This window comes from Somniosus microcephalus, unplaced genomic scaffold (genome assembly GCF_052327205.1).
Source record: "Somniosus microcephalus isolate GS21.2 unplaced genomic scaffold, FLI_Smic_1.0 unresolved_chr9, whole genome shotgun sequence".
Classification (NCBI taxonomy): domain Eukaryota; kingdom Metazoa; phylum Chordata; class Chondrichthyes; order Squaliformes; family Somniosidae; genus Somniosus; species Somniosus microcephalus.
In genome coordinates, this window is record NW_028225187.1 from 12,532,662 (window position 1) to 12,548,947 (window position 16,286).

Sequence of the window (16,286 nt, forward strand, 5' to 3'; positions counted from 1 at the left end):
TTACTGTATCAGACCGTGGGCAGGTTATCTGGGTTAGTGTGTACACTGGGAGAGGGACAGACTGTGAATGGACAGAACTTGCACTGTTACTGTATCAGACCATGGGCAGGTTATCTGGGGTAGTGTGTACACTGGGAGAGGGACAGACTGTGAATGGACAGAACTTGCTCTGTTACTGTATCAGACCATGGGCAGATTATCTGGGTTAGTGTGTACACTGGGAGAGGGACAGACTGTGAATGGACAGAACTTGCACTGTTACTGTATCAGACCGTGGGCAGGTTATCTGGGTTAGTGTGTACACTGGGAGAGGGACAGACTGTGAATGGACAGAACTTGCACTGTTACTGTATCAGACCGTGGGCAGGTTATCTGTGTAAGTGTGTACCCTGGGAGAGGGACAGACTGTGAATGGACAGAACGAGCACTGTTACTGTATCAGACTGTGGGCAGGTTATCTGGGTTAGTGTGTACACTGGGAGAGGGACAGACTGTGAATGGTCAGAACTTGCACTGTTACTGTATCAGACCGTGGGCAGGTTATCTGGGTTAGTGTGTACACTGGGAGAGGGACAGACTGTGAATGGACAGAATTTGCACTGTTACTGTATCAGACCGTGGGCAGGTTATCTGGGTTAGTGTGTACACTGGGAGAGGGACCGACTGTGAATGGACAGAACTTGCACTATTACTGTATCAGTCCGTGGGCAGGTTATCTGGGTTAGTGTGTACACTGGGAGAGGGACAGACTGTGAATGGCCAGAACTTGCACTGTTCCTGTATCCGACCGTGGGCAGGTTATCTGGGTTAGTGTGTACACTGGGAGAGGGACAGACTGTGAATGGACAGAACATGCACTTTTACTGTATCAGAGTGTCGGCAGGTTACCTGGGTTAGTGTGTACACTGGGAGAGGGACAGACTGTGAATGGACAGAACTTGCACTGTTTCTGTATCAGACCGTGGGCAGGTTATCTGGGTTAGTGTGTACACTGGGAGAGGGACAGACTGTGAATGGACAGAACATGCACTGTTACTGTATCAGACCGTGGGCAGGTTATCTGGGTTAGTGTGTACACTGGGAGAGGGACAGACTGTGAATGGACAGAACTTGCACTGTTACTGTATCAGACCGTGGGCAGGTTATCTGGGGTAGTGTGTACACTGGGAGAGGGACAGACTGTGAATGGACAGAACTTGCTCTGTTACTGTATCAGACCATGGGCAGATTATCTGGGTTAGTGTGTACACTGGGAGAGGGACAGACTGTGAATGGACAGAACTTGCACTGTTACTGTATCAGACCGTGGGCAGGTTATCTGGGTTAGTGTGTACACTGGGAGAGGGACAGACTGTGAATGGACAGAACTTGCACTGTTACTGTATCAGACCGTGGGCAGGTTATCTGTGTAAGTGTGTACCCTGGGAGAGGGACAGACTGTGAATGGACAGAACGAGCACTGTTACTGTATCAGACCGTGGGCAGGTTATCTGGGTTAGTGTGTACACTGGGAGCGGGGCAGACTGTGAATGGACAGAACTTGCACTTTTACTGTATCAGAGTGTCGGCAGGTTACCTGGGTTAGTGTGTACACTGGGGGAGGGACAGACTGTGAATGGACAGAACTTGCACTGTTACTGTATCAGACCGTGGGCAGGTTATCTGGGTTAGTGTGTACACTGGGAGAGGGACAGACTGTGAATGGACAGAACTTGCACTGTTACTGTATCAGACCGTGGGCAGGTTATCTGGGTTAGTGTGTACACTGGGAGAGGGGCAGACTGTGAATGGACAGAACTTGCACTGTTACTGTATCAGACTGTGGGCAGGTTATCTGGGTTAGTGTGTACACTGGGAGAGGGACAGACTGTGAATGGTCAGAACTTGCACTGTTACTGTATCAGACCGTGGGCAGGTTATCTGGGTTAGTGTGTACACTGGGAGAGGGACAGACTGTGAATGGACAGAACTTGCACTGTTACTGTATCAGACCGTGGGCAGGTTATCTGGGTTAGTGTGTACACTGGGAGAGGGACCGACTGTGAATGGACAGAACTTGCACTATTACTGTATCAGTCCATGGGCAGGTTATCTGGGTAAGTGTGTACACTGGGAGAGGGACAGACTGTGAATGGCCAGAACTTGCACTGTTCCTGTATCCGACCGTGGGCAGGTTATCTGGGTTAGTGTGTACACTGGGAGAGGGACAGACTGTGAATGGACAGAACATGCACTGTTACTGTATCAGACCGTGGGCAGGTTATCTGGGTTAGTGTGTACACTGGGAGAGGGACAGACTGTGAATGGACAGAACTTGTACTGTTACTGTATCAGACCGTGGGCAGGTTATCTGGGTTAGTGTGTACACTGGGAGAGGGACAGACTGTGAATGGACAGAACTTGCACTGTTACTGTATCAGACCGTGGGCAGGTTATCTGGGTTAGTGTGTACACTGGGAGAGGGACAGACTGTGAATGGACAGAACCTGCACTGTTACTGTATCAGACCATGGGCAGATTATCTGGGTTAGTGTGTACACTGGGAGAGGGACAGACTGTGAATGGACAGAACTTGCACTGTTACTGTATCAGACCGTGGGCAGGTTATCTGGGTTAGTGTGTACACTGGGAGAGGGACAGACTGTGAATGGACAGAACTTGCACTGTTACTGTATCAGACCGTGGGCAGGTTATCTGGGTAAGTGTGTACCCTGGGAGAGGGACAGACTGTGAATGGACAGAACGAGCACTGTTACTGTATCAGACCGTGGGCAGGTTATCTGGGTTAGTGTGTACACTGGGAGCGGGGCAGACTGTGAATGGACAGAACTAGCACTTTTACTGTATCAGAGTGTGGGCAGGTTACCTGGGTTAGTGTGTACACTGGGGGAGGGACAGACTGTGAATGGACAGAACTTGCACTGTTACTGTATCAGACCGTGGGCAGGTTATCTGGGTTAGTGTGTACACTGGGAGAGGGACAGACTGTGAATGGACAGAACTTGCACTGTTACTGTATCAGACCGTGGGCAGGTTATCTGGGTTAGTGTGTACCCTGGGAGAGGGGCAGACTGTGAATGGACAGAACTTGCACTGTTACTGTATCAGACTGTGGGCAGGTTATCTGGGTTAGTGTGTACACTGGGAGAGGGACAGACTGTGAATGGTCAGAACTTGCACTGTTACTGTATCAGACCGTGGGCAGGTTATCTGGGTTAGTGTGTACACTGGGAGAGGGACAGACTGTGAATGGACAGAACTTGCACTGTTACTGTATCAGACCGTGGGCAGGTTATCTGGGTTAGTGTGTACACTGGGAGAGGGACAGACTGTGAATGGACAGAACTTGCACTGTTACTGTATCAGACCGTGGGCAGGTTATCTGGGTTAGTGTGTACACTGGGAGAGGGACCGACTGTGAATGGACAGAACTTGCACTATTACTGTATCAGTCCGTGGGCAGGTTATCTGGGTTAGTGTGTACACTGGGAGAGGGACAGACTGTGAATGGCCAGAACTTGCACTGTTACTGTATCCGACCGTGGGCAGGTTATCTGGGTTAGTGTGTACACTGGGAGAGGGACAGACTGTGAATGGACAGAACTTGCACTGTTACTGTATCAGACCGTGGGCAGGTTATCTGGGTTAGTGTGTACACTGGGAGAGGGACAGACTGTGAATGGACAGAACTTGCACTGTTACTGTATCAGACTGTGGGCAGGTTATCTGGGGTAGTGTGTACACTGGGAGAGGGACAGACTGTGAATGGACAGAACTTGCTCTGTTACTTTATCAGACCGTGGGCAGGTTATCTGGGTTAGTGTGGGCACTGGGAGAGGGACAGACTGTGAATGGACAGAACTTGCACTGTTACTGTATCAGACCGTGGGCAGGTTATCTGGGTTAGTGTGTACACTGGGAGAGGGACAGACTGTGAATGGACAGAAGTTCCACCTTTCGTATGTCAGGTCCTGGGCAGGTTATCTGGGTTAGTGCGGGCACTGGGAGAGGGACAGACTGTGAATGTACCAAAGTTCCACTGTTAGTCTGTCAGACCCTGGCAGGTAGTGTGTGCACTTCTAATCACAGGAAGAATATTATTGAAATGGTGAAGGTGAAGAGAGAAATAAGGTGATTGTGTGTGTCATGAATTCATCAGAATTTCTAATGTAAGTCATAAAATTAATATCGGAATGAGATTCATAATGAGCACAATTAATTAAGAGAAAACTGACTCTAACACGCCAGGACTAAGAAGGGAAATCAGGGTAATGTTTTTCTCCAAAGGGTAATGGAGCGGGAGACCAGTTACCAGGGAGGACACTAAGGGGCAGTGTAATTGGGGACAAGAGACAATTGGTTGTGTTTCTGTGTGAAATCAGGGTAATATAGTTTGTCTGTTTTACTGTCAGATTTAATCGGCCCAAGCAATTTCAAATCACCCATAACATGGCCTATTCCTCATGTTCCTTCTCAGTTAATGTTTGATTGTGTGAAACTCTGAACATCTTCTCAGATTAGATCCAACAGTATCTCACGTTCATGAGGTGATGTACAATGGTAATGCATCAACTTTTCCCAATTCTCCACCACTTTTACAACAGTTTGTGCTGAATAGCTGCACAGGGGCAGGGACAACTTCCACGTCAGGCACAAAGGCATCTGCTCCACACAGTACAATGATCCTGCCAGGTGTATATGTGGTTTCACAGAGTATCAGGCTCCTGCCAGGTGTGTATGGGGTTGCACAGTGTATCAGGATCCTGCCAGGTGTGTATGGGGTTTCACAGTGTATCAGGATCCTGCCAGGTGTGTATGGGGTTTCACAGTGTATCAGGATCCTGCCAGGTGTGTATGGGGTTACACAGTGTATCCGGACCCTGCCAGGTGTGTATGAGGTTTCACAGTGTATCAGGATCCTGCCAGGTGTGTATGCGGTTACACAATGTATCAGGATCCTGCCAGGTGTTTATGGGGTTTCACAGTGTATCAGGATCCTGCCAGGTGTGCATGGGGTTTCACAGTGTATCAGGATCCTGCCAGGTGTGTATGGGAACTCACAGTATATCAGGATCCTGCCAGGTGTGTATGGGAACTCACAGTGTATCAGGATCCTGCCAGGTGTGTATGGGGTTTTCCAGTGTATCAGGATCCTGCCAGGTGTGTATGGGGTTTCACAGTGTATCAGGATCCTGCCAGGTGTGTATGGGGTTTCACAGTGTATCAGGATCCTGCCAGGTGTGTATGGGGTTTCACAGTGTATCAGGGTCCTGCCAGGTGTGTATGGGGTTTCAACATGTATCAGGATCCTGCCAGGTGTGTATGGGGTTTCACAGTGTATCAGGATCCTGCCAGGTGTGTATGGGGTTTCACAGTGTATCAGGATCCTGCCCAGAGTGTATGGTGTTTCACAGTGTATCAGGATCCTGCCAGGTGTGTATGGGGTTTCACAGTGTATCAGGATCCTGCCTGCTGTGTATGGGGTTTCACTGTGTATCAGGATCCTGCCAGGTGTGTATGGGGTTTCACAGTGAATCAGGATCCTGCCAGGTGTGTATGGGGTTTCACAGTGTATCAGGATCCTGGCAGGTGTGTATGAGGCTTCACAGTGTATCAGGTTCCTGCCAGGTGTGTATGGGGTTTCTCAGTGTATCAGGATCCTGGCAGGTGTGTATGGGGTTTCACAGTGTATCAGGATCCTGCCAGGTGTGTATGGGGTTTCACAGTGTATCAGGATCCTGCCAGTTATGTATGGGGTTTCACAGTGTATCCGGATCCTGCCAGGTGTGTATGGGGTTTCACAGTGTATCAGGATCCTGCCAGGTGTGTATGGGGTTTCACAGTGTATCAGGATCCTGCCAGGTGTGTATGGGGTTTCACAGTGTATCAGGATCCTGCCAGGTGTGTATGGGGTTTCACAGTGTATCAGGATCCTGCCAGGTGTGTATGGGGTTTCACAGTGTATCAGGATCCTGCCAGGCGTGTATGGGGTTTCACAGTGTATCAGGATCCTGCCAGGTGTGTATGGGGTTTCACAGTGTTTCAGGATCCTGCCAGGTGTGTATGGGGTTTCACAGTGTATCAGGATCCTGCCAGGTATGTATGGGGTTTCACAGTGAATCAGGATCCTGCCAGGTGTGTATGGGGTTTCACAGTGTATCAGGATCCTGCCGGGTGTGTATGGGGTTTCACAGTGTATCAGGATCCTGCCAGGTGTGTATGGGGTTTCACAGTGTATCAGGATCCTGCCAGGTGTGTATCGGGTTTCACAGTGTATCAGGATCCTGCCAGGTGTGTATCGGGTTTCACAGTGTATCAGGATCCTGCCAGGTGTGTATGGGGTTTCACAGTGTATCAGGATCCTGCCAGGTGTGTATGGGGTTTCACAGTGTATCAGGATCCTGCCAGGTGTGTATGGGGTTTCACAGTGTATCAGGATCCTGCCAGGTGTGTATGGGATTTCACAGTGTATCAGGATCCTGCCAGGTGTGTATGGGGTTTCACAGTGTATCAGGATCCTGCCAGGTGTGTATGGGGTTTCACAGTGTATCAGGATCCTGCCGGGTGTGTATCGGGTTTCACAGTGAATCAGGATCCTGCCAGGTATGTATGGGGTTTCACAGTGTATCAGGATCCTGCCACGTGTGTATGGGGTTTCACAGTGTATCAGGATCCTGCCAGGTGTGTATGGGGTTTCACAGTGTATCACGATCCTGCCAGGTGTGTATGGCGTTTCACAGTGTATCAGGATCCTGCCAGGTGTGTATGGGGTTTCACAGTGTATCAGGATCCTGCCAGGTGTGTATGGGGTTTCACAGTGTATCAGGATCCTGCCAGGTGTGTATGGGGTTTCGCATTGTATCAGGATCCTGCCAGGTGTGTATGGGGTTTCACAGTGTATCAGGATCCTGCCAGGTGTGTATGGGGTTTCACAGTGTATCAGGAACCTGCCAGGTGTGTATGGGGTTTCACAGTGTATCAGGATCCTGCCAGGTGTGTATGGGGTTTCACAGTGAATCAGGATCCTGCCAGGTGTGTATGGGGTTTCACAGTGTATCAGGATCCTGCCAGGTGTGTGTGGGGTTTCACAGTGTATCGGGATCCTGCCAGGTGTGTATGGGAACTCACAGTGTATCAGGATCCTGCCAGGTGTGTGTGGGGTTTCACAGTGTATCAGGATCCTGCCAGGTGTGTATGGGGTTTCACCGTGTATCGGGATCCTGCCAGGTGTGTATGGGAACTCACAGTGTATCAGGTTCCTGCCAGGTGTGTATGGGGTTTCACAGTGTGTCAGGATCCTGCCAGGTGTGTCTGGGGTTTCACAGTGTATCAGGATCCTGCCAGGTGTGTATGGGGTTTCACAGTGTATCAGGTTCCTGCCAGGTGTGTATGGGGTTTCACAGTGTATCAGGATCCTGCCAGGTGTGTATGGGGTTTCACAGTGTATCACGATCCTGCCAGGTGTGTATGGGAACTCACAGTGTATCAGGATCCTGCCAGGTGTAGGCAATGTGCAGTTGGATTAACTGTAGCATACAAAATGTGCAAATTTAACAATAATTCAAAAATCGGCACTTTTTGTAAATTGAGTCAAAGCAGAACGTTTGTGGATTAATCACGAAACCAACCAATGTTCAATCCTATTTCCTTAGTCTTTGAACTTCTCATTCACAGTTTCTGACAATCTTTAAACAATCAGCTCCAAGCAAATATTTGGATTCTGTAATGAAATAAGCGGTTTGAAATCTCCATTTCATCACTTACCTCTCAGGTGACTGGGTACTTCGGATAAACCTCGTGCGATGTTCATGTAATCAAATGGATCAGAACCTGTATAAATCAATTAGCGTTCATGAAATCAGATCTGTGTAATATTGTAGAAAATCGTCTTTGAATCTGAATTTGAATTCAGTGTCTGAGTTTACCGTACCAAGTTCCTGCATTTCTTTCAGTATTTTGTCCAACTTTGGTACCCCATGGCGCATTTTCACAAAGGATTCCCACATCACCCTTCGGGCCTGAGAGCCTTTCTCCATCGCCAGATTTAGGAGAAGTTTGGAACTCTCTGCCCAGTTTCCCTTCTCCACGAGCTCAGTGACTTTCTGTAAAGAACAACAATGAATATATCGAGGAGCTGAGTGAAATATAAACACCGAGAATGAGAGGAAAGTATCTGCTCAGTGATGGGATCTCCCAGTTGTTGAGCACAGGAAGCAGTCACTGTGTCAGGTACTGATCCATTCTGAACATGGGCTGAATATTCTGTAAATATCTTGATTCAGCCATTAACGGCAAAGGAATTTGTGAATTATAGTTCTCAGAGAGTGAGGAGTCACTGAGAATCTGCAGCAGTTTTAATGTGATTATTTGTCTCTGTCCTTCAGTGTCCAACATGACATCAGTTCACTGACTGACAATATGATAGACGCGTTTCTCACATTTGCTGCCACAGTTTTTGATTTCCTGAGAAATAAAAAAAGCAGCGAGTCAGAACTCTAGTGGCAGGGAAGGAACGAATCTGAAGTGAGAGAAACAGCTAGAAAACTGCCTGAGAAATTACACTGACTAATCGAAACAATCACTGTTGATGGGTTGGGCCGGAGAATCGACCAATAAAAATAATGCTGAAAAATCTAATCGCTTTCCCCCCCGGTAATTGAAATGTCTGACACCCGTTATTTTACACACCCGCTGCCGGTATGAAACCTCGGTAACCGGGAACCGATATCCAGCAATGGGATTGGTGTAATCTGGACTTTCATCATCAAAACTTACATTTATAGAACACCTTTAATGCAGAAAAGAAAGCGTCGAAAGGCACTTCACAGAGGTGCAATCAGACAATGGACAGAGATGATGAGATGTCGAGAACGATAGCCTGTTGGTTATGTTACTGGATGAGTAATCCTGAGATAATGGTTCAAATATCATCGTGGACGTTTCATGAATTTGAATTCAAATTTAAATTTGAAACATTTTGAAATAAAAAGCTGGTATTAATAAAGATTGTCATAAAACCCAATGCCCTTTATGCCTGGTCTATACGTGACTCCAGTCCTTCACCAATGTGATGGCCTCTGAAATGGCCTAGTAAACCTCTACAAAGTAAAATACGGAAGAATACAACTGGGCAGACCGCTCAGCTTCGGCATTGGATTCGGACACGACGAAGGAACACCCAGCACAGTCAACCCTGCAAAGCCATCCAGGCCATTCTGGAGGGGGAGGGTGAACAGCCAGTTGTCGTGGTGCATAGAGGTACCATCGATATAGGTAAAAAAAAGATTGAGATCCTAAAAGCTGAATATAGGGAGTTAGGAGGTAAATTAAAAATAGGACCTCAGAAGATAGTTATCTCAGGATTGCTACCAGTGCCACGTGCTAGTCAGAGTAGAAATAAAAGGTTATTTTAGATGAATACGTGGCTAGAGGAATGGTGCAAGGGGGAGGGATTCAAATTCCTGGGACATTGGAACCGGTTCTGGAGGAGGTGGGACCAGTACAAACTGGACGGTTTGCACCTGGGCGGGGCCGGAACCGATGTCCTACAGGGAGTGTTTGCTACTGCTGTTGGGGAGGGTGTAATCTAAAATAACAGGGGATTGGGAACCTGTGCAAGGAGACAGAGGAAAGGGAAGCAAGGATAGAAACAAAAGACAGGAAGGAGAAAAGCAAAAGCGGAAAGCAGAGATATCAAGCGTGTAAATCAAACAGGGCCACAATAAATAAGAATTCTAAAAGGACTAAGAGTGTTAAAAAATCAAGCCTGAAGGCATTGTGTCTTAATGCAAGGAGCATTCGTAATAGGGTGGATGAATTAGCTGCGCAAATAGATGTAAACAGATATGATATAATTGGGATTATGGAGACATGGCTCCAAGGTGACCAAGACTGGGAATTCAACATCGAGGGGTATTTAATATTCAGGAAGGACAGGAAAAAAGGAAAAGGAGGTGGGGTAGCATTGCTGGTTAAAGAGGTGATTAACACAATAGTAATGAAGGATATTAGCTCAGATGATGTGGAATCTGTATGGGCAGAGCAGAGAAATACCAAGGGGCAGAAAACGTTAGTGGGAGTTGTATACAGGCCCCCAAACAGTAATGCTGAGGTTGGGGATGGCATTAAAAAGGAAATTAGAGATGCGTTCAAAAAGGGCACAGTAGTTATCATGGGCGACTTTAATCTACATATAGATTGGGCTAACCAAACTAGTAACAATACTGTGGAGGAGGAATTCCTAGAGTGTATACGGGATGGTTTCCTGGACCAATATGTCGTGGAACCAACTAGAAATCAGACCATCTTAGACTGGGTATTATGTAATGAGAAACGATTAATTAGCAACCTCGTTGTGCAAGGCCCCTTGGGGAGGAGCGATCATAATATGATAAAATTCTTCATTAAAATGGACAGTGACGTAGTTGACTCAGAGACTAGGGTCCTGAATATAAATAAAGGAAACTACGATGGTATGAGGCACGATTTGGCTAGGATGGATTGGGGAACGTTACTTAAAGGGCTGATGGTGGAGAGACAATGGCAAACATTTAAAGATCACATGTGTGAACTACAGAATTTGTTCATCCTTGTTTGGCATAAAAATAAAACAAATAAGGTGACTCAACCATGGCTAACAAGGGAAATTAGGGATAGCATAAGATCCAAGGAGAGGACATATAATTTCACCAGAAAAAGTAGCAAACCTGAGGATTGGGAGCAGTTTAGGATTCAGCAAAGGAGGACAAAGGGATTAATTGAGAGGGGGGACATTGAATTGGAGAGTAAGCTTTCAGGGAACATAAAAACTGATTGTAAAAGTTTCTATAGATATGTGAACAGAAAAAGATTGGTGAATCCATGCGTAGGCCCCTTGCAGTCAGAATCAGGGGAATGTATAATGGGGAACAAAGAAATGGCTGACCAATTAAATACATACTTTGGTGCTGTTTTCACAAAGCAGGACACAAATAACCTCACAGAGATGTCTCCCAGGGGAACATAGGGTCTAATGAGAGGGAGGAACTGAATGAAATTAGTATTTGTAGGGAAATTGACAGGATTGAAGGCCGATAAATCCCCAGGGCCTGATAATCTACATCCTAGTGTAGTTAAGGAAGTGGTCATCTTCCAAAATTCTATAGACTCTGGAACAGTTCCCATGTGTCGGAGGATAGCTAATGCAACCCCACTATTTAAGAAGGGTGGCAGAGAGTAAATGGGGAATTAGAGACCGGTAAGCCTGACATCGGTCGTGGGGAAAATGCTCGGGTCCATTATAAAAGATGTAATAGCAGCGCACTTGGTAAACAGTGACAGGATCAGACAAAGTCAACATGGATTTACAAAAGGTAAATCATGCTTGGCTAATCTACTGGAATTTTTTGAGGATATAACTGTTAGAATAGATAAGGGAAACCAGTGGATGTGGTGTATTTGGACTTTCAGAAGGCTTTCGATAAGGTCCTGCATAAGAGACTACCATGTAAAGTTAAAGCACATGGGATTGGGGGCAAGGACTTGTACAGAGAACTGGTTGGCAGACAGGAAGCAAAGAGCTGGAATAAACAGATCTTTTTATATATATATATGTATATATGTATATATATATATTATATGTTATCTAGACGAGGGAACTAGATGTAATATCTCCAAGTTTGCAGATGACACAAAGCTGGGTGGGTGGGTGTGCTGTGAGGAGAATGCAGAGAAACTCCAGTATGATTTGGACAGTTTGGGTGATTATACTGCATTTGCCATGCATCTGCCCAATGTGGATAAATGCTGTTAGCCCCGCCGTTATTTCTACCACAAAATCTGGCCTATTACAAAAATATAAAACTACCACTATTCATCCCCCAGTCACTCACTCCGTGAACAAAATGGTGCAGAAACCAAACCATTAAAGTGAGCGGACGGTAAATGACAGACAGAGAAATCTCAATTTCCTCATGTTCCCCCTGGGGAGCGACGTCCCACACCAAGAGCACAGAGGCAGGTAATTACAGACTGAGAAATCTCAATTTCCTCATGTTCCCCCTGGGGAGTGACGTCCCACACCAAGCGCACAGGGGCAGGTAATTACAGACTGAGAAATCTCAATTTCCTCATGTTCCCCCTGGGGAGTGACGTCCCACACCAAGAGCACAGGGGCAGGTAATTACAGACTGAGAAATCTCAATTTCCTCATGTTCCCCCCTGGGGAGTGACGTCCCACACCAAGAGCACAGGGGCAGGTAATTACAGACTGAGAAATCTCAATTGCCTCATGTACCACCCCTGGGGAATGACGTCCCACACCAAGAGCACAGGGGCAGGTAATTACAGACTGAGAAATCTCAATTGCCTCATGTACCACCCCTGGGGAGTGACGTCCCACACCAAGAGCACAGGGGCAGGTAATTACAGACTGAGAAATCTCAATTTCCTCATGTTCCCCCCTGGGGAGTGACGTCACACACCAAGAGCACAGGGGCAGGTAATTACAGACTGAGAAATCTCAATTTCCTCATGTGCCCCCCTGGGAGTGACGTTCCACACCAAGAGCACTGGGGCAGGTAATTTACCCAGTTGTGTACAAGTTTGGACACTCCATTTATAGGATGTAAAAGCAATGGAAAAACTGGGGTGCAATTGCACTAGGATGTTACCAGGGATGTGGAGTTAACGTTAGAGAGTGCGATTTGAGAACGTTGGACTCATTCCACTACAGGTGAGCAGATTAAGTGAGGAGTTGCTGCAAGTCTTCAGATTCTGAAGAGTTCTGATCCAATAAAAAGTTACTGATCTGATTGCCCAGAGGGCACATATTTAGGCTAATTCGAAGAATTCGGGGTGAAGGTTGATAAAGTGAATTACACACGAGGTGGTTCAAATGCAGAATTCATGCTATGGTAGAAGCAAGTGGACATTTATGTGCTAAAATCTATTTCTATTGCTGCGTGGATAGAAAGGAATGCTGGAGTATGGGGTGTGAACAGAAGATTGCACCTGGACTAATTGGGATACTAACCATAATGAGTCAACTGCAGTTTGGAATTTGACAAGGTGGGATATTAACGGTAATGGGCAGTGAGCAGAAGGTTGGGATTAGACTAGGTGGGATATTAACGGTAATGGGCAGTGAGCAGAAGGTTGGGATTAGACTAGGAGGGATATTAACAGTAATGGGTAGTGAGCAGGAGGTTGGGATTAGACTAGGAGGGATATTAACAGTAATGGGTAGTGAGCAGGAGGTTGGGATTAGACTAGGAGGTATATTAGCAGTAATGGGTAGTGAGCAGGAGGTTGGGATTAGACTAGGAGGGATATTAGCAGTAATGGGCAGTGAGCAGGAGGTTGGGATTTGACTATGTGGGATAATAACGGTAATGGGTGCTGATTAGGAGGTTGGGATTAGACTAGGTGGGATATTAATGGTAATGGGTAATGAACAGGAGGTTGGGATTAGACTAGGTGGGATATTAATGGTAATGGGTAGTGAGCAGGAGGTTGGGATTAAACTAGGTGGGGTATTACTGGTAATGGGTAATGAGCAGGAGCTTGGGATGAGACCAGGTGGGATATTAACGGTAATGGGTGGTGAGCAGAAGGTTGGGATTAGACTAGGTGGGATATTAACGGTAATGGGTAGTGAGCAGGAGGTTGGGATTAGACTAGGTGGGATATTAACAGTAATGGGTAGTGAGCAGGATGTTGGGATTAGAGTAGGTGGGATATTAATGGTAATGGGCAGTGAGCAGGAGGTTGGGATTAGACTAGGAGCGATATTAACAGTAATGGGTAGTGAGCAGGAGGTTGGGATTAGACTAGGAGGGATATTAACAGTAATGGGTAGTGAGCAGGATGTTGGGATTAGACTAGGTGGGATATTAACAGTAATGGGCAGTGAGCAGGAGGTTGGGATTAGACTAGGTGGGATATTAACAGTAATGGGCAGTGAGCAGGAGGTTGGGATTAGACTAGGTGGGATATTAACAGTAATATGTAGTGAACAGAAAGTTGGGAGTGGACTCGGTGGGATTTTAACGGTAATGCGAGCAGGAGGTTCCGATCACACTAGTTGGGATATTAATGGTAACGGGTAGTGAGTAGGAGGTTGGGATTAGATTGTTGGGATATTAACAGTAATGGGCAGTGAGCAGGAGGTTGGGAGTAGACTAGGTGGGATATTAACGGTAATAGGTAGTGAGCTGGAGGTTGGGATGAGTGTAAATTTCCTAGATTATCAACTGTGAAAGTTGGTATCAGGTTGACCGTCCATCATACACCCTGCCCGATTACCATTGCCGTTTAGTTCTATTCCATTACAGGTAACTGACAGAACATTACAGGCTGCTTGCTGTAATTACCTGAAGTGCTGTCCCGGGGAGTGACGCTCCAGGACAGGTTCTACCGCCAGTATTGGGTCTCTATCGAAGTTGGAATTGACTCCCGGTGATGTAGGGGGAGGAAAAACCTGCACAGCGTCGGGTTTTCAATCCTCATTCTTTGGGGGTTAGTTTTCCTGTTCGTGTCTCATACAGTTTAACCATTTTCCCATTTTGTTTCTGATGTTGAAACGCCTCTCATTTACTCCACAGATGATTTTTGTCATCTCTCGGTTCCTTAATTTACGTCAAGTAGTTTCCAGGTCAGTAAACTCATGACGTTCCCTGTAATTCCTGTCTGTTGCCTCTGGCCTCTCCTTTTCCCAGTCCCACTAAAACTGTTCCCTTTGTTTTCAGTCCACAATGAGTTATACCCGAACCGTTCCCCTGTCCTTTGTACAGATAGGGACGGATCCACTGGGTATTTTCACCTCTTCATATCATTGTTTCAGATTCACAATATTTTCAGTTTATCTATTTATTTCCTATTTGACCTGTTTCTCTTCGGTAATATTCTGTGATTCTAAGATCTGATATCCTGTCAGTCCTGTGATGTTTGGATAATCCGGACTCATTCTGTGTCCCTCCCACTTACCCGATGTTCTTGTCCATTGAAATGCCTCTCGTATGTTAACATCCAGCTGACTCCGTCCACCCCTCTTTCAATCGCCTGTTCCAGTCTGTCCCGGTAGAATTTTGTGAACCAGAACAGCTGGTAATTGTCGCACTTTGTCAAGAACTCAGTGATTGTAGAGTTCGGATCTGTGAACACAAATGGAGAAAACTAAACACATTGGCCTAGAAATTCATTGTAGCCACTTTTGGGGCGGTAAAGTCGGGTGGCCGCTAAAGTTTGCGCCCGGCGCAAAATCGAGGCCACTTCTCCGATATTCATTAGCTTCGCCCTAAGAGTTTGCTCGAGCGCTAAAACTGGCGCAGCACGCCTCTCTTTAGGCGCTAAGCCGGAGGTGCTGATCGATAGCGCCGAGGCCGGGCGCAGCGCAGGTGTGGCCATCTCGTGATTGACAGCAGAAACCCTGGCGTCGGCCAGCTCTTAAGGGGGAAGGGTCGACTTGGTCTGCTGCCACGCCCTGGATAGTGGAGCCCTCCAGCTAGGCCTGAGCACTGCTGCTGGACCCAAATAGCGCCTGAAGCCATGCAGAAGGCCCGTGAACGAGCGCAGCGCTTCTCAGAGCTTGATCTGAGTGTGCTGGTTGGTGCTGTGGAGAAGAGGCGCCATATTTTGTACCCGGGCAATGGCAGGAAGGCGCCGGGCCGTGTCTACCGGAGAGCCTGGAGGCATGTCGCCAGCAAGGTGTCAGCCAACAGCGAGGTCCCCAGGAGCGGTGTCCAATGCCGCAAAAAGTTTAATGACCTCACTCGGATTGTCAGGGTGAGTACCCTTTCCAGTGCCCTCCTCATCCTTGCATGTGCACCTCACATTATGGGCAAAGGGACCTGAAAGCCCTAATGGCCAGCCCTCATCCAGCAGCTATGGGACAGGCATGAACATCAATTGCACATTCTGCACTTAACACACTGGCCAAGCTATTCCACCATGGGAGGCAGTGCACACAAGATCAGGGCTACACACTGGCCAGGCTATTCCACCATGGGAGGCAATGCACACAAGATCAGGGCGACACACTGGCCAGGCTATTCCACCATGGGAGGCAGTGCACACAAGATCAGGGCGACACACTGGCCAGGCTATTCCACCATGGGAGGCAGTGCACACAAGATCAGGGCTACACACTGTACTTAGAGGCCGTCCTTTCACTTGCAGGCCAAGCTGGCCAATAATAAGAAGAGCCGGACTGCGACCGGGGGAGGCCGACCCCAGATCCAGCCGCTCACCGAGCTGCAACATTGCGTGGAGCGCATCATGGGTGGCCGGGTGATTGGCCCCGTTGCATG

At 47.3% G+C, this 16,286-nt stretch overlaps 1 protein-coding gene across 1 annotated transcript in view; it reads right to left on the minus strand.

Moving 5' to 3' along the window:
• LOC147084784 (NACHT, LRR and PYD domains-containing protein 12-like) overlaps positions 1-16,286 on the minus strand; it is a 49,052-nt gene that overhangs the window by 19,649 nt on the left and 13,117 nt on the right. The window contains exons 2-4 of the mRNA XM_085979497.1: positions 14,965-15,131; positions 7,931-8,102; positions 7,765-7,830 (exon numbers count right to left, since the gene is read on the minus strand). Coding sequence (XP_085835623.1) covers positions 7,765-7,830; positions 7,931-8,102; positions 14,965-15,131 — 405 coding nt within the window. The remainder of the gene's footprint in view (positions 1-7,764; positions 7,831-7,930; positions 8,103-14,964; positions 15,132-16,286) is intronic.